Raw genomic sequence first — 22803 nt, forward strand, 5'->3', positions numbered from 1 at the left:
CCGACCGACGCACATCCTCTCGTCTCTTGCAGTTTGCGGCCGTGTGGACTTGGACAAGGCGAACGCGCCCGCCGAGAGGATCTCCGGCGGCCACGATGCGCCCAAGGGAGCCCATCCCTGGCAGGTACCCGGCGGCCTCCCCTTTTTATCTCTTCTCGCTGTCGCCCTCGCCGCCAATTTCCAGGCGACGCCAGCGCCGCACCCGCTGGCACCAAACCGGCGGGCTGGATATACCCCTTCGTCTTGGCGGGCCCACCATAACGAGAGAGAGAGAAGAAGAAAAAAAAATGCGATAGAAACAAAATTGCCTCCTCGATATCCGTGGCGGCATCGGGCACCTCGCAACCCCTTCGGCGACGCGACCGGCCAGGAAAAAACGGCTGGCCGGCCCGTTTCGCAACCTCCTCCCTCCTGATTTTTTCCAGGAATTTCCGAAGCGTGATTAAATGCGGCCGCTGGAATGGTAAACACGCCGGCTTTCTTTCTTGACCTCCCGGGCCGTTCCGTCGGTGATGTTTTTGCTCTGACAGTGCGTGAGCAGGCGTGCGAACGCCGATCGCGCGAATCCCTTCAGAAAGAGTGTTCTTGGTCGTGAGCGTTTGCGCGTGGTGGTATTCTGTATACGTGATCGGGTATTTGTGTGTGCGTGTTATAGCAGAGACGGGCATTCCAGTATTTCGCGGTCCTGCCCATTTATAAGGATCGACTCACTAGCGGCCAGCGGAACGCCCAGCAAGCTCCGTTTCCTCCAACGTCGCAATCGATTTATTGCTCACGACTTGGGAGAAAAAAGTATCTGCTACGCACTAAGGTTAGCTTGCGCTGCGCTTCGTGTGCATTTGTCGTCCGGCCATTATACTCGTCTTGGCCTACGGCACCGATCTTTTTCTTCGTTTCTTGTTTTGGGGCGGCCACATTTTCGGGTCGCGGATCTGAAGAGCTTTGCAGTTGAAGTCATGGCTACGGTACCTATGGCGCAATGTTCGACGCGCACGTTTCGTTACCCCCAGCTTGGCCTTGCAAATGTCAACGCACTGCAATCTGACTTTTATTAGGCTTCTAGCGCATCAAAAAAAAAGAAAAAAAGAAAAAAAGAAACACATTTTATCTCGCCCCACTAGTGTGGTGGGACCACACCCGACACGGGAGAACATTACTTCATTTCAGGTTTCGTTGAACTCAGTGCTGGCGTAATGCGAAAGTCACGCATATTGCGAACTAAATAAAAAACCGCACTGAGCCAATACTCTTACATATCAGCAGAACGACTCCACTAAAACGCGTCATCACACAGTCACGTATGCGACTCACAGGCAAATACATACAGGAATCCGAAAAAATAACGGGAGGAATTTGACCCTTCGTAGTTTAGAATACTGCGGACGTTAATGCTAGCGACTTCATTCGTCTTTTGCTGCCCCCGTATACTTTGACGACGGTTGGGCGCACGGATATTTCTTTTCGAAGTAAGTGTCGATATTTGTCCGCACTTTATCTATAGGCTCAAATGCCGCACGTACAAATTTAGAACGGCCTTTCATAGGCGGATTACAAACGGCACTCTCCCGCATTTTATTTTTGTTTATAACGAAAAATTTCATGGTCAGGGAAGCTCTAAACATACGCACTGTCTTAAATTCTTTCGTATTTGTAATATGTTCCTCAAATCTAGAGAATATTTATCTACTGCGCAATATTCGCAGCTCAAATGCAGCGTTTCGAAAACGGGAAGAAATCGTAGTGTTTGAAAGTAGCAGCTGTCCGTCATAATGCCAGTTCAGTTGCTCTTGTCTACAAGAGTGGAGCACCAGTGTTTAATCCTTCTGCGAGAGTTTCTGTTATGTGCGACCCGTACGCAAGACAGGTCACGTAAAACGTCGACCTAGAACAAGTGTTTCAGGGTTTCGTGGGCTATAGCGGAGGACTAAGGAAATCGCTTGGAATCGCTTGGAATGGACTAAGGAATCCGCAACTCCCTCTGCCACCTCGCAGCTAAACATAGACAAACAAAATGGATGCATGTGCAAGGAAGATAATGGGTGCGGACACCGATATTAACGCATCGCGCAGCTGTTGTATGTCGGAGTTCACAGAGGAACAATGCGGCACATGCTTGCCGATGAACACCATCCTCTTTAATGTTCCCTCGAGCGCTCCCTTCTCGCGGGCACTACTTCGTTTTCTTTATCACAACAACCGTGAAGAAGATTAGCTGCATCCGTGTCACGTCTTTGTGGTGAGCGAGATGAGGGTACCTTTCGTGCCTCGCTTTACCGCTCGATGGCCAGCAGTACTTCCAGGGTAGGAGTGCTTAGGAACAGGTCGATTTCTTTAGGAGTTTTCTTGGAGCTCGCCCTTCTCCATACATTACAAGAAGGGCATTACGCGCAATGAACGTCATTTTTTTGTACGCGTGACACACCGAGTAAGTTCGTGCAGCTGCACTTGCTTGGCATTTTAATGTGTGTTTCTTTTACCTTCTCTTTAAGCGTGGTTTTTCGTCCTCCGCTTTATGTTCTTATTATTTTGTTTTACTTTGACTCATCATCGAAACTTGGCAATTTTATAAATGAGCAGTAGGAAAGAAGTGTTTCGGAAGCCTCCGAACAAACATCCATTTAGCAGTGGCTAAAAGTGTCACGGATTCCTCGAGCGCAAACGCACAGTTTTAGAGCTGATCGTCATGGTTTGCGGATCTAAAACCGCACGCACCTGGTTTCGATCCGAAATTGCCAACGCAACGCAATGGGAGACAGCGTGTCGCGCATAAGAGTCAAGGGCTGCTAGAAGAGGGATTTTTTTTTCAGCAGAGGTAACTTTAACGGAGTTGTCTACTTCTTGCCAGTTTACCTCGGCTGTTGTTCTCCTTGTGGAGGGGTACTTGCACTTCCGTTTCAACCAGCCGGTAAAAACCTCAGAAAATAAGCGATCCTGCGAGATAAGTTTTTTTTTTATTTAGAGCCTTTGAATGCTTCTTTTTCTTCTTTTTCTCATGTATATTGCACTGTTCTTGGTTAATACGTCTTGCGCGTATGAAATTTCTGCTCTCAGTCCCATTACTGGCCTCGTTCAAAAGTGAAATCGCGCACGTCGGCTATGACCTCAGTACTTCTTGACACAATCTGAGATTTGTCAATCGTAGATCTGTTTACTTCGTTTCATCCGTGTGTGACAGCACAATCCTCTTGAGAAAACATAAAATTTCGAGTAAAGCATCCTTTTTTTTTTTCATGCGCATTTTCTGGTTCACTGGACCACTATACATTTCACATCAGTTCTAGAAGATGTGCCACTGTTGGAGGTCTCGAACTTCTAGCGCCAGGTATCTTGCTTTTCGAAAGTGACTTGTCTAGACCGTTCGTTCTTCACATACTGAATCTATAGCGTGAATAAAGTTTGTTCACAGGTGACGATTTGTTCATCAGTGGAGCTTAATGGTATTGCCATTGTTGTTGACATTCGCTTGATCCTTGACGCCAGTGTACTGTTTACATTCCATTAAAATCGCTCGAAATCGCTTAAGTTTGAGGCAGCGTTGAAAATGTTGGTGAGCGTAACCAATGCTCAAATGATTTAAAATGGTCGCGAGGCTGCGTAATTGCGTGAGCCTATACTGCGTCGTTATTTTTTCCATCTTTTCACCGAACTTACGGAGGGGAGGAACACATGCGTGGCTCTTGCTTGGCTTCATACAAGGCATGATTACTTTGTAAAATGTACAGCTTTTTCGCCCCCCCCCTTGCCCTCTTTATTTGTCTATCTCTTGTAAAACGAATACTTTCGCGAATGTTGTGTCAAAGCGACGGGGCTTTCTCGAATGTCTTTCGGTAATTGGGCGCGCAAAACTTCATTATACCTTCCACCACCACGACAAGTGTAGTGCCGTACGCAGGAAAGTGTCTTCTAGCGCACGCTTTGAAAAAAGTACCGCCGTGGTGTGGGTGCAGGCTCTCCTGCGGTACCGCAGCGGCGACGCCTTCTGCAGCGGCAGCCTGGTGAGCGAGCGGTACGTGCTGACGGCGGCCCACTGCGTCGAGAACCTGCGCACGCGAACAGCCCAGATCGAGGTGGCACTCGGCAAGCTGTACGTGGACCAGGAGGAGAAAGAGGAGCTGGTCACCGACGTTCGAGACATCCGCATACACCCGAACTACCGCTTGGTCACCGTCGACAGCGACATCGCCCTGGTGAGTAGACCACGCATCAGTGCGTTTCAGGGCCACACTTACGATATTCAGAAGTGAATCCGCATCGCAAAAGAAGTAACAAAGATTTCAGACAGCCCTAGCACACTTGTCTGCTTACTTTGCTCATTCCATTATGGGAATCGTGCCAACGTACCATTCTTCAATGCCGAGAAGGTGCCTATTGGTATTTCTTTTCTTTCCTCTTGTTTTTATTAAGAAAGAAGCTATCTGACGAAAGAATGCCGCTTTGTGATGTTAACGCCGGACATTGGTTGTTACCTTCGTCTATATATGCGGAAAGGCTATTGTATCCCGTAAAGAAGAATCGCAGTGGGCTTGCACGAGGTGATCATTTCCTAATTTTACAGAATTTTTAAAATCGCCTGAGGCGGTAAGCACAGTTTTAGCCCTTGAGCCGATTTATTCAACGAGGCAGATATTACTTACACGACAAATGGTCACAAATGATAAACTAATTGACAAAATTCAATCATCAACGTTTTAATTATTTACTTGACCTTGCCTATTGAAATTTACGAACTGTAGCCGGTGAGCTTGCAAAGTTGGAACGAAGTTTGAGGATGGCATGGGTTCCTAGATATGCGTCATCAAAGTAGCGGTAGAAATGCACTGCTTTCCATTTGCTTTTTCAACAAAACGCTATTTTAGACGTTGAAGGGCAGAAGTAACTGGTAGGCCGCATCTATCTTATCGCATTATTTGGCACTGAATATCTCAAAACTGGCGTTATCCTGGAAATTAATTAGAGTGGATGCGCCTTGTGAATTCACCGGCTACAGATCGTAAGTTAATAAGCGCTGTAGAGTGTTTAATTAAGTTAATAAGTGACTCTTTTGTTAATTAGGTACATCTGTGTTTCTATTTCTCGGGCAAGTAATGTCCGCCTCCTTGATTGATGTATGTGAATGACTAGAAATGTTCTATTTTAAATAGCCGGCTTTACAAATTTCTGTACATCTAAAAAATTCTCAACTGCTATAAAAGCAAAACAATAAAGAATGTGTGCTTTTTTGCTACAGAACCGTGCCTTGCTCGGCTTTCCTTGCTTCACTTCTAGTCTAGTTTTCTGCGGTTCAGTTGGTTGGCTTCTAAGATAAATTTTGCTGTCAAGCCGTTACGCAATCGACATGAAGAACCGCAAGGTATAAAGAAAAACCTAATGTCAAGGGTCTGAAGAAGGTCTTAGTACATAGCGGCTTTATATAGACAACTAACGTGACCATGCCCAAACAAGATCGTGTTGGACGCAGATACTACAGGAAGAAATATACACAAGGCTGGCGACGACTAACAATTGAGTGTTTATTGAATAAAGGGTCAAAAGTAAAGGCATCTTGGACCTCGTCCACGCTACTTAGCGTTCACTTCTACTTAAGGTATGGCCAGCCTATCGCTGCATAATTGGCGCTTCCTTCGTGCACGCGGTAGCGCTAGTATTGTTGCATGAGGACGGGAAATCAAAGTTGGCACGCTAAGGCATCGGTGAAATCGAGTCGCGCTACGCAAACATAGACGGCTACGCACCGGACATCGGAGAACGGGGAGGTCAATAGGCTTTTCCCGCCTTTTGGCAAGGTCCCTGCCAACCTGCGCCAATGTGACGTCGAAACTTACGCACGAGCTGCTCCCAGGCATGGCACGGTGGCGTTTAATTTCAAGCGGTGTTCGTACCGCTTATAGAGGCATATGATTGCATGTATGCCGTGCGCGCTATGAGGGAATTTCCATGCGCAGGAATATATATAGCTCAGCTTGGGGGTATCAAAGCGAAACAAATAGCTGAACCGCGGTCATCATTTCGTATCATTATCACGTGTGTCTGAGACGCTGCCACAAATAAGTTGTTCTCATAATGTATGAATAGCACGTAATCGCTGCAACGTATGCAGAAAAAGATGTGACGAGAGCGTCGCGAGAAGATACAATAATATTACGACAGAAATAATATTTGTGGAGTTCACGAAACGATCACGATCTGCATTCAGGAGGCAAAACTACGGGTCTACTTGCTACGTGTTTTGCTCGGCTGACGTGAGCTCAATAAGAACAACTTGTTGGCGTTGCCCTTCTTGCAATACTCATTGGGTAGTCAGTACATCCTTGTTTCGTGAATAATGTAAACATTAATCTTCCGTGTTCTGTTCCACATCAGCAGCGTTTACATTTCGTGTGCTTGTCTTCCTCAAGCACAAGAAGCCAGAAGTGACACTGAATACAGTTCGAGGATAGTGATCTACAGCATGTTGCTGCGTTAAAGCTCGTTACCCATTCACGTTCTTTCTCGCAATGTTCTTTCTTGTATTGCCATCTCTTTCAACGCACTTTACCTATGCCACGCGCTCATTACATCGCGTCCAAAAATATGGCACGTCGGAATTTATTGTGAAACAGAGCGGCATGTTTGGCACGCCTTTTAGTGAAAAAGTTGTGAAACTCAACATCAAAATGAACAAACTAAGAAAAGCTTGGCCTTCATTCAGATTTTATACGTACCGTTCAAAGATAACGTGGCCCCAGAGCTTTTAAATACTTTTGTTTTATAGCGATATTTTTTTCTTGACGGGTACTTTGCGGTAGCTAGGTCAGTGTCTTGCCTTGTATCGACCCTTATCAATAAAATAAAAATAAAGTTTTAGACGGTGAGATTGGGCAACTTTCTCACAGCACACTAGCATGATGTTATCACAACCGCTCACATTCTTTCCTCACGCCAACACCTACTACCCGCCGCCCTGGCTTAGCGGCTATGGTGTGGCGCTGCTAAGCACGAGGTCGCGGGATCAAATCCTGGCTGTGGCGGCCACATTTCCTTGGGGGCGGAATGCAAGAACACCCGTGTCCCGGGCTTTGGGAGACGGCAAATATCTATCTCCTGGTGGTCATAAATTAATCGCGCGGAGAGCCCCACTGCGGCGTCACCGCCCGCTTCTCCTCCCAGGACCTCAGCTGAGAAAGCATAAGAGTAAGGTTGAAGCTTGCTATACAAAACACAAAGTTAATGTTCAGCAGCCTGGCAAAATAATAAGAACTCACGATGGGCAGTAAGCCTCTAGAATATACGTGCAACAGAACCTTTATATCTAGATCAATCGCTCAGAGGAGACCCGGAGCATAACAAGAAATTTCGAAGAAGAATAGAACTGTGTTGGAGCGCATACGGCCAGCAATAATAAATCACGAGCAACAGTTCACCGCTATCTTGGAAATGAAAAGTGTACTATCATTGTATTCTACCGGTGCTAACATAAGGGGCAGAAACTTGGAGGTTAACAATGAAGCTAGAGAAGAACAACCGCGGAACGAAACATGGAAGGAAAGCAATGCAACTCGTAACCTGAAGAGGCAGCAGTGCCGATGAGAGAGCAAACGGGCGCAGCCAATATTTCTAGTTGACAATAGGCAGAAAAGCATTCCCGCAGAACTCCTCTCACGATCGCTGTCCACGTTAAAGCGATTAGCATTCAAGCCATGCAGCGACAACCTGTACTGCTAAACAGACTCTTATTTAGAATCTGCAGTGGCCAATCTGGGACGTCCGTTGCTTCGGCTATGTGTGCCGTCTGCGGGATCGGCGTACTTTGCTATGAACAATGACACTCGCTCGCCAAGGTCGGTCATGAGCGAGACGGCAGGGCGATTACTTTATGGCGGCGATGAAGAGATATCGATGGGACGACAAAGGCGGTATGACAATGATGGCATGACGACAATGAGACGACGATTCTGAGTTGGCGATGATGAATGACAACGACAGCGTTACGCCGACGGCATAAGGATCATATGATAATGACGAAGGTATGACGTCGATACCGTGAGGACGACTGTACGGAAACGAGTGTATGATGGCGGTAACAGGACGCCGATGGCGCGGCGACAACGATACGTCGAAGCTGGAACGATGGCGACGAAACGACCATGACAGCATCACGACGACCATGTGACAACGAATGCAAGAACGAGGAAATGACGATGATGTCGTGACAATGGTGGAACAATCAATATTAAATTACGACAGCGTGAGTGCATTGGAATGGCAAAAAATAAATGACGTCAAGGGAAAGACGGAGGTGATATGACGACGAAAGCATGATGACAATTGCATGGAGTCTCTGAAATTATGAAGATGACATGACGACAATGTGACGACGATCGAGGTATGGCTACAATGGGAAGGCGATGACTGTTATCAAGATGGCAGCTGATGTTACGAACTTGTACCGCTGCACCACGATTACGGCTTTGTGGTCCCGTAGCGCTCGTCACCCGTTTCGTGACAGAGCGTTGGTAGCGAAGACTCCGAGCCTGGCGTCGATGAGAATAACAAAAGGGACTTTATACATTATATACAGGTTATCATACAGGACATGAACGGGTCGGCACTGGGGCCGAGTGCTCACAACAAACGCGACTGTTCTCGCACGACGACGTCCGGCGAAAACGCGTGACACATCTCACCCCAGTCGGGAGCGACACTCTTTCCCGGTGGGACGGCGGATCCTGTTTTTCAGGCGGCGTGTCGCTGCTTTTATAATCCCCGAGGACCATTGTCACTCAAACGGCCCAATACAAAGTCAGCACACGACGGTCGTCCGAGGGGTCCAACCAGCGACCGCGCTGGCCACCCGGTTCAAAGTTCGCGCGCGCGGTGACCTCCAGGCAAAGGGAGGTGCGGCGCCGGGCTGTCTGGCACACGCTGACATGTCCAAACTTGCGGCTCGCCGAGGCTTCTCCCGCGCGCTGCCTGACGGCTCAGCATCTTGACTTGTGAAGGGAGAATTAGGGCGCTCGCAGGATAGATTCTGCATCTTGCAAATTCGGAATCCGGGCTTGTGGTAATGGCACAACAGCATCCCCGCCCTCAGATAAGGCGCCGGGAAGACGAGCTGCCTCCACGTGGCTCGGATGCCAGGCGCGCACGTTCGTCAGGCTCGTCCAAGTTCACGTCCAGTGTCGGGACGCCAGGTAACTTCACGTGCCCAGGTCCGACTCGCCAGGACAGGAGCTCTGCTCACCACGTCGTCGCCAAGGCACCTTGACCAGCTCCGCTCGGGTCGTTCCTAAGACCTTGCTTCTCGCCACTGGTCCCGCTTGGTCGTTCTGCAGCTTGCAAAACCGACCGGCAAAAGGCAACACCCAACACGAACAAGTGCCCTCTGTCTCCCGTCAAACACCAGACAAGGCCATAATTCAAATCAACCTAACTAAATTGCTATCCCTCTTTTTGCTCCCGCTGCAACAAGAGGCAGGTGTACGATCTAGCACACAAGGCTCAAACAATCAATTTTCAAATCAACAACACAACAAAATAGAAACAATTAATAATCAGCAATAATAATGACAAATAGAATGGTCCCCTTGAAATCGCTTTGGACCGAAAACATACTACTGAGGAAGCAAATGAGGTCATTCATTTTTACCCCGATCTCCCTGTGAACAGGACAGGTCGTCGCGAAGTAAGAGAAGGCAAGTAACGAGCAGGAACGAGTAGGCCACTGAAAGAAGCGAGGCCTAGAATGCACGACTTAGAGCATCAGCGTTAGCGTTCAACCTTCCCTTCTTATAACGGACAACGAGGCTGTGCTGCTGTAGGGTCATGCTCCATCTCAGCAAACGGCCGCTTTTAAAGGACATGCTACTTAACCAAGTTAGAGGGCAATGGTCTGTTTCCACAACAAACTTAGAACCGGAGACATAACAAGCCAGCTTCTGAACGGCCCACACAACGCAGGCGCACTCTTTCTCAGAGGTGCTGTATGCCTCTTCTCTACAACTTAGTTTGCGACTTAAATACAAAATTGGTCGTTCATGACCACTAGCATCTTCCTGGCATAGTACCGCTCCCATGCCGCGATCACTCGCGTCGCATTGAATGACGAAACCTTTCGAAAAGTCTGGTGCCGTCAGAACCGGCTTATGGCTTAATGCTCGCTTCAGCATTTGGAACGCATTTTCTTTCTTTGAGTCCCACGTCACCTTAACGGGCTCCGACTTCCGAAGTGCGTCGGTTAGCGGGCTGGCAAGGTCAGAGTAGTCTCTCACATAGTGTTGGTAATATCCAGCTAAACCTAAAAAGGCCCGTATATCCGTCTTCGTGGTTGGCCGGGGATAGTTCAAAATAGCAGCTACTTTGATGTCGGACGGTCTACGCCGGCCGCGCCCCACCACATGGCCCAAATAAGTCACTTCACCGCAACCTAGGTGACATTTAGCTGGTTTCACAGTAAGACCTGTCTCTTTCAACCGGCTCAACACGACTCGCAAGTGCTCCAGATGTGATTCCCAAGTGTCCGAAAATATGGCAACATCATCGAGGTATATGCGAACTCGCCTAAACCATGAAGCACTCTGTCCATCAGGCTAGAGAAACAATACGGCGCGTTTTTGAGGCCGAAGCTCAACATGAGTGGCCGGAATGTTCCAAGCGGGGAAACGAAGGCGGCATAGCGGCTAGCCCGTTCCGTAAGGGGTACTTGCCAATAGCCTCTCACGAGATCCAGGGTAGAGATATAATTTGCCTTCGACACTGTCTCTACCCTTTCTTCCAGGTTCGGTATAGGATATGTCTGATCTCGGGTTATCGCGTTCAGACGCCGATAATCGACACATGGCCTCGGATCTTTTCCTGGAGCCTGGACTAGTATCAAGGGCGACGTGTAGTCGCTCTCACTTGGTACTATAACCCCCAAGTCACGCATGCGCTGAATCTCCTCAGCCATGATTTTTTTCTGCACGGGCGAACAACGGTACGGTTTACTGCGGATCGGTTGATCAGAGGTTAACTCGATGTCATGCTCTAGGACCGTTGTTCTTCCGGGACGGCTCGAAAAAACCTCCCTAAACTCTGAAACGATTCTCTTTAAATCCTCCTTTTGGGCGGCACTTAGACGCGCTTCCAACGTCAGCTGTTCCACCATTAGCTCTATACCATATCCCTTCATATCAGCCGTCGTCAGGATTTCGGTCCCTTCCTCATCGTCAGCATTTATCGTCATGCTTATAATCGCGCGACGCTGAATGTAGGGTTTCATCAAGTTACTGTGGTAAATTTTGTTGGGCCGTTTCCCTAATTTAACTTCGTAGTTGGTATCGGAAAGCTTAGTTACAACCTTTGCGGGCCCCTCCCAATGAACCTCGAGCTTGTTTTTTTTCGACGGTCGCAGCAACATCACTTGGCTACCTTCTTCGAAGGTGCGTTTTTTTGCTGACTTGTCGTAGTATTCTTTTGACAAGGTTTTCGCCGCCTTCATGTGGCTCTCTACAAGATCTTTGGTTTTCCCGAGCCTCTGGAGGAGGTCGAGGACATACGAGACTACATTTGGGTCGTCGTCACTGCCTTCCCAAGACTCTCGCGGCATGCGCAACGGAGTTCTTAGGCTCCGGCCATATACAAGCTCCGCGGGGCTAAAGCCGGTGCTCTCATGAGGAGCCGATCTCAAGGCGAACATAGCGGCGGGAATGCAGGCCTCCCAGTCACAGTGACGCTCAAAGCACAGGGCTCTCAATATTCGCTTCAGCACCGAGTGCATCCGCTCTACTGGGTTAGATTGCGGGTGATAGATGGAACTGTGCACTACTTTAATGCCGCATCTTTCCAAAAAAGTAGAAGTTAGGCAGCTGGTAAAGACGCTGCCATTGTCGCACTGAATCTCGGAAGGGAACCCGACGCGTGCGAACATTGAGAGCAGAGCGTCCACGACCTGGGAGGAATTTAGCTCCTTAAGAGGTACTGCCTCGGGGAACTTGGTCGCGACACACAGGGCGGTCAGAACATACCTACAACCGTTCGTTGATTCTGGCAGAGGGCCTACAATATCGATTACTAGTCGCCGAAAAGGTTCGGATATGACTGGCACCAACTTCATCGGTGCCTTCCACTTGTCAGTGGATTTGCCGATTCTCTGGCAGGTGTCGCAAGAGCGCACGAATTGTTCGACATCCTTCCAACAATACGGCCAATAAAACTCCTGAGCCATTCTAGCCTTGGTCTTTTTCAAGCCAAGATGCCCTGCCCACGCATTTTCGTGCGCGAGTTCCAGTAACTGTCGGCGATATTTCCGAGGAATCAGAAGCTGTTCATATTTGCGACCCTGCTTATCTGTGTAGCGGCGGTACAATAAGCCAGATTCCTCGTAAAATGAAACCCTCTTTTTTTCCACTCCCAGTTTGACGCTCTTCATCAGATCGGCTATTGAACAATCTTCCTTTTGCTCGCGAATCAGAGTTTCTCTTTGAACTGCAGCCAGCTCCTGCCAGCTGGCGGAAACCGGAGCGAGTAGGGATCCTGCGTCGCCTAACTGCGGCGTCGTGTCCTTATCGCGGCTAGCACGGGACGCGTCACTCCCAGTCACTTCCAGGACACGCTCGACCAGGCCAGCCTCCGAGCTCTGCCTCTCCCGTGCCTGCTCGCCACTCAAGTTACCCTGATCAGTCCGTGTGCCGCACCGTTGTTCGCTCACCGACTCAAAGTCAAGTTCCCTCGACAGCTGGCGCGCTTTGGATCGCGTGAGGGCCATGTACGCCACGTCGGCAAAGAATGATTTGCCCTGATCCTTCAGCAGCTGCTCCGAGCTATTTGAGAAGAGGTAGGGAAAGTGCTCCGGGAGGGCGGTAGACACAGCGGCTTCTGTGTTAAGTTTCCCAAACTCTCCTTCAATGGTAACCGTTGCGATCGGTAAACAGACACTCTCCTCCTCGGCCACTTGCCGTATCCAAGCGCACTCTCCCGTAAAATCACTCGAGGAGACGAAAGACGGGTGAACAACGTCCATAGTTGCTGCAGAGTCTCGAAGTGCTCGGCACTTCTTGCCGTTTACCTTAATTTCCCGCATATATGGCTCCAATAGTTGTATGTTTTTGTTAGTTTCCCGTATTGTCGCAAAAGCAATTTTCTCTGGGCAGCTCGCTGCGATGTGCCCTTGCTTTTTGCAATTGTAGCAAGTTAACGGCTTCCGTTTTTCAAAAGAACGCGTCGTATCGTTTCGCTGCTTGGGACCCTCGTTAGCATTCTGAGATGCACTCTGTCCTTCCCTTACAGTTTCTTTGGTAAGAGACTCATCTTTCCGAAACTCGCGACGCGTGATTTGCTTCCGTTCGTCGGACTTCCCGGAAAACCCATCTCTTCTATCAGCTTTTTCTACGCGCACTGCCTTGCTGTGCAAGCTGCGGCGGGTGTAATACTCTTCCGCTAACTCTGCTGCCTTGTTTAGCTTAACCTCCTTTAGCCTATCTTGCAGCCAGAGCCGGACATCCTCATCAATGCAACGGTAGAACTGCTCCAACGCGATGCATTCGACAATTTTGTCGCGGTCGTCGAAAACCTCTTCGCCCTTCAGCCATTCCACCAGGTCGGCTTTTAGACGAAACGCGAAGTCAACATTCGACTCCTTACCCTTTTTTGCATACCGGAACCTCTGCCGGAAAGCTTCGGGCGACAATTTGTACTTCCGCAGTAGCGCTTCCTTCACATCACTGTAGCTCTCAAACGCCTCTTTCGATAAGCAAGTTATTACGTCTGATGCCTCCCCAGGAAGCAACGCTAACAGATTCTGTGCCCAAAGGGATCGCTCAATGCTATTCCGTTCGCACACGTGCTCAAATTTCACGAGGTGTTTGGCCATATCCTCTCCGACGACAAAGGGTGGAAGTTGATCGCGTATTCTTGGAACGTTAGAAGTGAGACTAGGCGCCGGCGAGTTATTTCGGGTCTCCAACTCTTTCATTTTAAGCTCGTGCTCACGAATCTCTCTCCTTTCCTCCTCGCGACGTTGCTGTTCTCTCCTTTCCTCTTCGCGACGTTCCTGTTCTCTCCTTTCCTCCCTTTCCCGACGTTCATTGATACCCGCCCAGGCCTCAGCGGCTTCCTCAGCCGTTACGTCCCCGGTCCTCATGACCTCAAGGATCGCATTCTTTCTTTTGGTCGAGCCCAACTCAATGCCCAACTCCTCACAAATTTCGAGAAGTTCCTTCACCTTGTACTTCTCCATCGTTCACACTGTCCTCCTGCTGTTTACCCTTTTTGAATATACCTGCCGTACGCTACTATAACACTACTAGTAAGACATATGCAAGTATTTCACACACTGCCCTGTTTACCCCCTTAGCATCCCCTGGTTTTCAAAACACTCTTACTAGGCTTGAAACACACAAGGTTATCACAATGCAACACCAAATCTTTCCCTAAGCTACTATAACCTGTGTCAGAGAAAGTCTGGTGTTTGAGGTAAACTTCAGGCACTCACCGCGCCGAGGTAGCTGATGCCGGTCAATCCCGTAGCTGCCATCCAGTGTTACGAACTTGTACCGCTGCCCCACGATTACGGCTTTGTGGTCCCGTAGCGCTCGTCACCCGTTTCGTGACAGAGCGTTGGTAGCGAAGACTCCGAGCCTGGCGTCGATGAGAATAACAAAAGGGACTTTATACATTATATACAGGTTATCATACAGGACATGAACGGGTCGGCACTGGGGCCGAGTGCTCACAACAAACGCGACTGTTCTCGCACGACGACGTCCGGCGAAAACGCGTGACACATCTCACCCCAGTCGGGAGCGATACTCTTTCCCGGTGGGACGGCGGATCCTGTTTTTCAGGCGGCGTGTCGCTGCTTTTATAATCCCCCAGGACCATTGTCACTCAAACGGCCCAATACAAAGTCAGCACACGACGGTCGTCCGAGGGGTCCAACCAGCGACCGCGCTGGCCACCCGGTTCAAAGTTCGCGCGCGCGGTGACCTCCAGGCAAAGGGAGGTGCGGCGCCGGGCTGTCTGGCACACGCTGACATGTCCAAACTTGCGGCTCGCCGAGGCTTCTCCCGCGCGCTGCCTGACGGCTCAGCATCTTGACTTGTGAAGGGAGAATTAGGGCGCTCGCAGGATAGATTCTGCATCTTGCAGATTCGGAATCCGGGCTTGTGGTAATGGCACAACACTGAGCACGAGGTCGCGGGATCGAATCCCGGCCACGGCGGCAGCGTTTCGATGGGGGCGAAATTTGGGTGCACGTTATAGAACCCCAGATGGTCGAAATTTCGGGAGTCCTCTACTACCGCGTGCCTCATAATCAGAAAGTGGTTTTGGCACGTAAAATCCCATAATTTAAACAAATGTTATGAAGACGATGGCGCACCCAGGCCGGCATGACGAGAGTCGGATAACGAAACTGAAATGACAAAGATAGAACGAAGACGACTGCATCACGACCACAAGCACGCATGCAAAATAGTAGAGAACTTGGGTCGTTGAGTTTGCGTAAGAGTCTAGATACATGGATAGACTAAAAAAAGTAGACAAAGAATGCTAAACGCATTATAGATGTAACTTGGCAGATCATGTAATGCTTAGGATAGATAACCCGTGAACTATTAGAGTTCTCAAACTTGTGCTGAAATTACGACATTCCCAGACACACTTGAAGTCAGCTTGTGCTAGACAGGGGTAAATTGAGATGGCTTTTGTCCTGCAGTGGGCATAAAAATAGGCTGATGGCGATGGTATCTAAGGACAGCGGACCGACACACTTTAATTCGTCGATATACATGAGATATACGCCGAGGCGCTGAAGCTTGATGCGAAATTGTCACGTTTTCTTTTTTGTAGCAATTCGTGTAAATGAGAGAAAAAGAGCTTTTGATGCCATGTGATGTATGGAGCCCAGATATCCGTCAAGCCGCATTTACGTGGCTTTTTGTCTGCGTTCCTGACACCATGTGACATGACTCCGAATAACTTGAATTCATTTGAACTGAATCACTGGGCCGCAATTCACCCCAGTTTCTGTTACTGTATTTGAATCCTCCAGGGTGGCAGGGAAAATTAGTAAGCGTTTCGTACAACACCAATAAATAGGTAAAAAACAGAATTTTTCAATCTTCATTTAGCCCCTAATGAAGCTACACACTTTAATGATATTCCGTAATATTAGTCTGCATAGCTTCCATCCATTTTCTCTAAATATAAGCATGCTGAATAATCTAGGTAATTTGCGTGGGACAGCGCGAAAGTCCACATGCGCTTTAGAATAGTAAGCTGTTGGGCTAGTTGGCTTGACATGATTTTCGCAAAGGAGTGCGCAGAAGCGTTGCGAAAAAAAGGAGACTTAAACAGGTTTCCTGCTTTCTGCCGCAACGCTTCTGCGACCCCCTTTGAAAAAGAAAATGCACACTTACTGTGTTCAAGCGCGTTTAATTGCACTAAGAGCTTCGCTATAAAATCCGTCGTCTTGTCATAACCGTCGTACTATTGTCGTAGCCGTCGCCTTGTTCCTGGCTTCACACACATGGTCGCGTTATGTACACAAATTAGTATGTTGTATAAATACGCTGGTCTATCTGGGAACGCATTGTTGTACCTGAAATGATACTGTATAGCCAGCTCTCAGCAAGATTCTTCGTATAACGTCGATTTCCGCAGTGTGTTGGGTCTGCAGAATTGGGCGTTAGCTTCTAGGTCATCACGTAATGGCATTAGCGATTGACGATTGGGTGAGTCACTCATTTTTAAAGCAGTTCACTAGGAACAAAATACACGGGAAGAAGCCTACGTGGCAAGCGCTTAGTGAATGGACCGTTGCTCAGAATGTGTGCGAGGACAAATCTGCTGAGGGTGATTCAAAGGAACTAAAGACCATCTGATATTAAAATTTTGGCATTAACACTGGCGGGAAATGACACATGACTAAGAAAGCATGGCTCCTTCGAAGCAGCTTCGAGTTTTGCCGTTACCCGCTGTTTCCCGTAGAGGGCTGCAAAATCTCGCAGACGAAGTGCCGGCACCTCCGTCATAGCTGCCAACGAATAGGTGCGTGCGTCGTATACAGGTGCTGTTTAAGGGCTGCTAGCATGAAAAAATGACAATTACCCGTACCTGTAGCTTTGTAAACATTGCGTCAGTTGTAGCCGTCACTGGTGGCCGATTAAGCCATCATGGGATTTGGTTCCATTTGGCCTTTAAGGCAATGTAGTCCGGGAGGTATCAGGGAGTGGGAGGACAAATGCGTGTGGTGAGAGGGGGAGGGGGAGGCTTAAGATGTGGAGGAGCAATTGCGTGTCTCCAGCGGCAAGCGAAAGTGCACATTTGTAATGGATCTGCATATCTACCCATATTTTTTTTTTTTTGCCCTTCAACACAAGTACATGACCGACTCTGTTCTCTATGGAATTGCGCATGGGTACGGCGCGTGTGCACTTCAACATCCGCATCTGTACTTCAATCAATGTCCCAAACTGAGGCCACAGTTTGGGTGGTATGTTCGCTGAAGTAAAGAACACCGCACGTGAAATACCCTAGGATCCCTAAATATCATCACTGGAACAAGCCTTCAAGCTCTCGATCACCTCAAGTCACAAGCACTCAAGCACTCGAGCATTTGAAGCATTTAGGAAAGCGAAGTTTTCTTCGCCTTCCTACCGGGGCTTTGTTGCGCCTGCTTGTTGAATTTCTCGCCAATTTAAGTGGACACGAGAGCACAAGGCAAGTTAAATTTGAAGGAACAAAGGCGTCTCCCGCAGGTATTCTAGGAGAGTGCCCATCATCTTGTTTCCATGCTGTGGCCCCCTCGCCGTGTCTTCCATTCCTGGAAATTACAGGACGGATGGCTGCGAGTAGCCAGTTTATGACCTTGCGTCTGTTATGCATAAACGGTTTCACGTGACCTGGTAGACGTCAGACCATTTTCAGTGTCGCACCACAAAGAGCGACAGCCTCGCAGGTGTCGGATCCGTGCCCTTCCTTACGCTCATTATTATACTTAATTGTTTGCATTACAGACAGACAAACAGACAGAAAACTTTATTTATAGCAAGTGACTCTGGACCCTCCTGGGTCCCTGTTCAAAAGCAAATCGATATTTTATTTGACCTAATTTTTCAATTAAAGCCGCTTTTAGTTTTTGTCTTGGATTCTTACCAATTTATCAGTGATAATATTCTTCCCCGTCATATATTACCACTGGTGATTACTGCGTCAGTATCGAGGATGACAACGCGGAATAGCGATCTTGTGCAGGGTTATTGCTCTTTTTTTGTATTCCATGGCGATTTCTCACTGAATGAAGCAGTGACATTTCTTCGGAAGAAAATTTTGCGAGTAAGCTCACCACTGTACTATGTAGTAAAAGTTAAACCATGACGGAAATTTTGCCCCTATAACGTCGGTTCTTATGTGACTCTCTGAGCACAAAAATCACTTTATGGAAGAACGCATGACATTCAACTGCTTCGTAGATTTTTTCAACTGTCCGGTTCTCACCTGTGCCATTCCTAGGCAGATCGGTATGGGTCATGACATGCTCCTGCTTAATATATTACGGAATTTCGGCTGATATATTAGTGCCAAAGATGCTCCTTTATTCTGCCTAATAAAACAATAAATACCGACATAAATGTTTAAGTGTTCTGTAGACCCATATGTATCTTTATGGCGCCCACGCTCAGGAATATTTTCAATGGCTTCCATTAGTTAAAAAAAAAATGTTTTATGTTTCGACTACTTCTTCGACCATTGGGTATGTAACGCTGGGTATGGGCCCATTTTTGAGGCTGAATTTATTAAACTACATATGGCCCATGAGACATGTACATACATTGTTATGTGAGGTGAAAAAAAAAAGCTGCTTACAGGATGCCTTGCCTAGCCACATAACATCTGATAGCTAGGACCAACAGGATGCAATGGAAGCAGAAAATAAATTTCCGCAAAAAAAATGCACACCTGGCCTTTCACAATACAGACAACAGCCATAACATATTTTATTCAAAACTGCCAGATTTTAGGAAACCGTAACCTATTTAGCCCAGAATTTTCAATACTGCAGTTTTAGACAACACAATCAATTGCTGAATTGTTATTAAGGTGAAAGCCCTAGGTGGCTCATGGGTCGAAAGATCCTATCACTGGCGTTATGGCCTCGAAATTCATGGCAGCAAAAGCCATAGGGAGTTGAACCCTTCACCTTCGCTGGGAGTCGATCGCCTGACCTGTGGTGTTAATTAAGAGGAAGTTAATTAAGACTCACGATCTTTGTTCGCAGTCAAGCTCATGACATTTGGTTTTAATTAGGGCGAATTAGGCCATCAATATATAAGAAAGCGTGAACCCGAGGTGGAGACGAAGCCTCAGCACTACCTGTCCTGTTAACTACGGCAAAGCTAAATAAGGCCGAGATAATTAAGATATATTTAGTTAATGCATTCGTACCCAAGACCTTTGATGGGAGTCGAACCCACTTTGGAAGTATGGGCGAACCGGCCATATCACCAAGGAAGGAAGGAAGTCAACTTTATTCAAGGTCCTGCAGGCCACGAGAGCTTTGGACTCTAATGGAGTAGGCGTCTCCCACGACGGAACCGGGAGGTTGAGTTTCCTGGCGGCGTCGTGGTCCTGCTGGACGGCCCAGAGTTGGGGAGCGAGTTCTTCGCTCCAAATTGCTTCTTCAAACTTGCGCTTGTCTGGTTCGGAGCTTGCGAGTACGGCCAGAGTAAATGATATACGTTAAGAGATGTATTGCAATTGGTGCAATAAGACTTGTCGTAGAACTCAGGCATGTAATGGTGTAGTCTGTTTTGCGTGGGGTATGTGTCTGTTAGTACCGTTCTACAAACAGTTGTAGAAGTTTCGTTCTAGTTGACGTCATGCAGGTCACGAGTCTAACCCACTACATTTGGTGTTAATTAAGGTACAGGTAAATAAAGTTTAGATAATGAAGCCACTCGAGCCCACGACCTTTGATGAGAGTCGAATCCACGACCTTTTGTGCTACTTAGGGCGAAGTTAGTTAATGCACCTTTTTTTGAGGTAGAAATAATCCGGACACTCGATTCCGCAATTTTTGGTGGGATAAACACGGAAGTGGAAGTAACAATGATTTCGAATGAAAATGTCAAGTAATGTAATGAATGTGTCGTGAGCATGCAGGCTTTCGGGCCATCTTTAGCGTATGCTAAAGTGACTGTCAACTTTTTCTCGCGTACTAACACCCTTGGAAAACAGAAACGGACAGATTGGGAGCCATAATTTGTGCCCGGAAGAACATTAGATACCGTTCAACTTTATGTTGAGTAAGGCGAGAAGCGGGGTTTATTTGCGGATCAGCCACTATATGCATGTGCCTACCATTATCATTTGGGATTTAAAGTTGACGAGAGTGTATTCGTATTGTATATCAACTCGCATTATATTACATAGCCATTCGTACAGATTAGATATGAGTAACTGTGACAAAAGCATTGCTACAATACTTAATCATATTTACAACCGTACGAGTGATAGTTCCCCTTGCAAGTACATACCAGCCCCACTCTTCCTGGGAGAAACAGGGACAATTGTTTTACTTGTCGTCGTATCCCTCAGGCAAGAATAAAGAGAAATGTACGCATCGCATTCACTTGCGTACCATTCATTCAGCCGCTTCACGAACGCTTCGCTGCACATAGATACGAACATTTCAGTTTGATCTGCATAACTTTTGCTTTCCACGTGTGGCCTACAGAAGAACACGCAAACCAGCTAGTCTTTGCGTCCGTCTCACGAGCATCATCTAGTTTTAATGTTTTAGCGTCAGGAGTGTTACTGTGGAAAAAAGTTTGTGTGTGTGTGTGGGGGGGGGGGCGGGTGTGCATGTGCGTGTGTGCGTGTGCATGTGCGTGTGTGAGTGTGTGCGTGTGTGTGTATGTGTGAAGTGTGCGGAAAGGGGAGAGTTTAACGTGTATGCGTAAATGTAAGTGCACATAACCACCGTTTCCATGTTGACTGAACCGTCCTGGTTGCAACGGCCGTAGACTCTAGCGACACGGTTCCCTCTAGTAATTGTAAGAAACTCTATGATCTTGACTTTTGCCCTTGGGCCGCGCATGCGCGGTTGATAGTGCGACAGCAAGACAACGGTGGTGACGGCCTAATTGCGCCTCAGGCGTCGGTATAATTGTTATCGCGTTAAATCATTTGGGAATATTGATTTGTGGCACTGATTTGATTATGTTTTGAGATTACCTGATATTCATCAGCCCTTTTTTCTTCGCATTGGCTTGTTGGCGTATGCCTAAAAACTTTATCACTTGTCACGCTCTCACTGCGCTACAGGTCGAGCTGGCTGAGCACGTCCCCTTCAGCACGCTTGTGTCACCCGTGTGCCTAGGCGACGCGGATCAGATCGAGAAGGATTTCTTTCTGCGCTCAAAGCAGAAGGCACTGGTGTCCGGCTGGGGCCGCACCATGAACAACAAGCGCGCATCCAGCCGCCTGCAGGAAGTGGAGGTGCCCATCCACGCACCCGACACTTGCCGTCGGTCCACAAATTTTACGGTACGTATTTGTCCAGCCTCCGTTTTCAAGACCATAGCTGCTTTGAAGATTTCGTACAGCGAGGCATTGGCTTGCAATGATTGGTTGAGATATACCGAAAAGATGGACTATATGAGAAGCCAACGAAGCTTAATCGTGTTGTCTTCTCACTCGTGCTTGGCTTTTGAGCTCTGCTTGCATGGTGCGAAATCTCCATGCCGGATAAGGCTTCGTCTGCGCTACATTGCGCGAAATACTAATTTTATCAGCTGCGGCTCTGTTTTGATATTAGTTTCGTTGTAACCATTTAAACTGTGCCACCTGCAGACTACATACCACCGTATTCATGTGGGGAGAGCCACATAACTTAGGACACTGCACTAGAAATAATGCTTCTTTTTTTTTTGTTCAGCAACGCAATCCTCGTGGTGACAGACGCCTGTTTGTGCGCCCGAATAACTCCTTTACTAAATACATACGACTTCATATAACCATGTCACGGTTATAACAATGCTTCTCGCGTTTTCCCAAATCTTCTGATTCACTCTCGCGGTGCGTCCGCGTAGTTATTTGGGTCTTCAGAAAGAAGCTTCATGACCCTGACGTTACTGCCGCGACAGCGAGTATATGTGTCTGTAAAGGTGCCCCCATGGTCTATAGAAAATTGAAACTTGCGACTCGACTCTCAAGGTCTCGTTCTGTTCTGCTTCTTGCCGTTGAAGACTGACAACAGAGCGCAGCCTAAGTATTAAAAAGACGTAGATGACTTGCAGGCTAACGGAAGCACCGTGTGATCACAGCAGAGAGAGTGCCAGTGCACGATGCAACCGGCTGTGAAGAGTCGTTGCTATCGCAGCCGTCGCTGCGTAATCATACTTGCAATAGTCGCCCGCTCTGGGACCACACACCTAATACCTGCGTGCTTTCACTGCTCGAAACAGCAGATCGAAACACATGCACGGTTTGAAACAGATGTAGGTCACGTGCGTCCAGCACTCACGATGACAATTAGTTTCGTAGCACCGTCCTAACACGGTGACAACAAAGTGACGACTAATAATTAAAACACAATCTTTCATTTCGATGAAACTTTATTTGAAATACTTTAGTTCAATATGTGCGGAAGAACTAAATTCTGATTAAGCTTTTGAGCAACAAAATGACTCTGAGCCACTAACAAATCGATACTGCAAACAATGTTATTCGGCCGTTTAGTGCTTAATAGCCAGTTTATGCTTAAGACCAGTTAGTGCTTAATATGGCACGTGCACATTGTAGGAATATTTAGGCTATGTTCTCTAACACTGTGTGAAATTAATA

At 47.7% G+C, this 22803-nt stretch overlaps 1 protein-coding gene across 7 annotated transcripts in view; it reads left to right on the forward strand.

The window, feature by feature from the left end:
- The window catches only part of LOC135899231 (mannan-binding lectin serine protease 1-like), a 117113-nt gene that overhangs the window by 89380 nt on the left and 4930 nt on the right, over positions 1–22803 (forward strand). For all 7 annotated transcript variants that reach the window (XM_065428495.1, XM_065428497.1, XM_065428499.1 and 4 more), the window contains exons 10-12: positions 33–124; positions 3948–4187; positions 21283–21504. In XM_065428495.1, the coding sequence (XP_065284567.1) occupies positions 33–124; positions 3948–4187; positions 21283–21504 (554 nt within the window). The remainder of the gene's footprint in view (positions 1–32; positions 125–3947; positions 4188–21282; positions 21505–22803) is intronic.

This window comes from Dermacentor albipictus, chromosome 5, assembly GCF_038994185.2.
Source record: "Dermacentor albipictus isolate Rhodes 1998 colony chromosome 5, USDA_Dalb.pri_finalv2, whole genome shotgun sequence".
Classification (NCBI taxonomy): Eukaryota; Metazoa; Arthropoda; class Arachnida; order Ixodida; family Ixodidae; genus Dermacentor; species Dermacentor albipictus.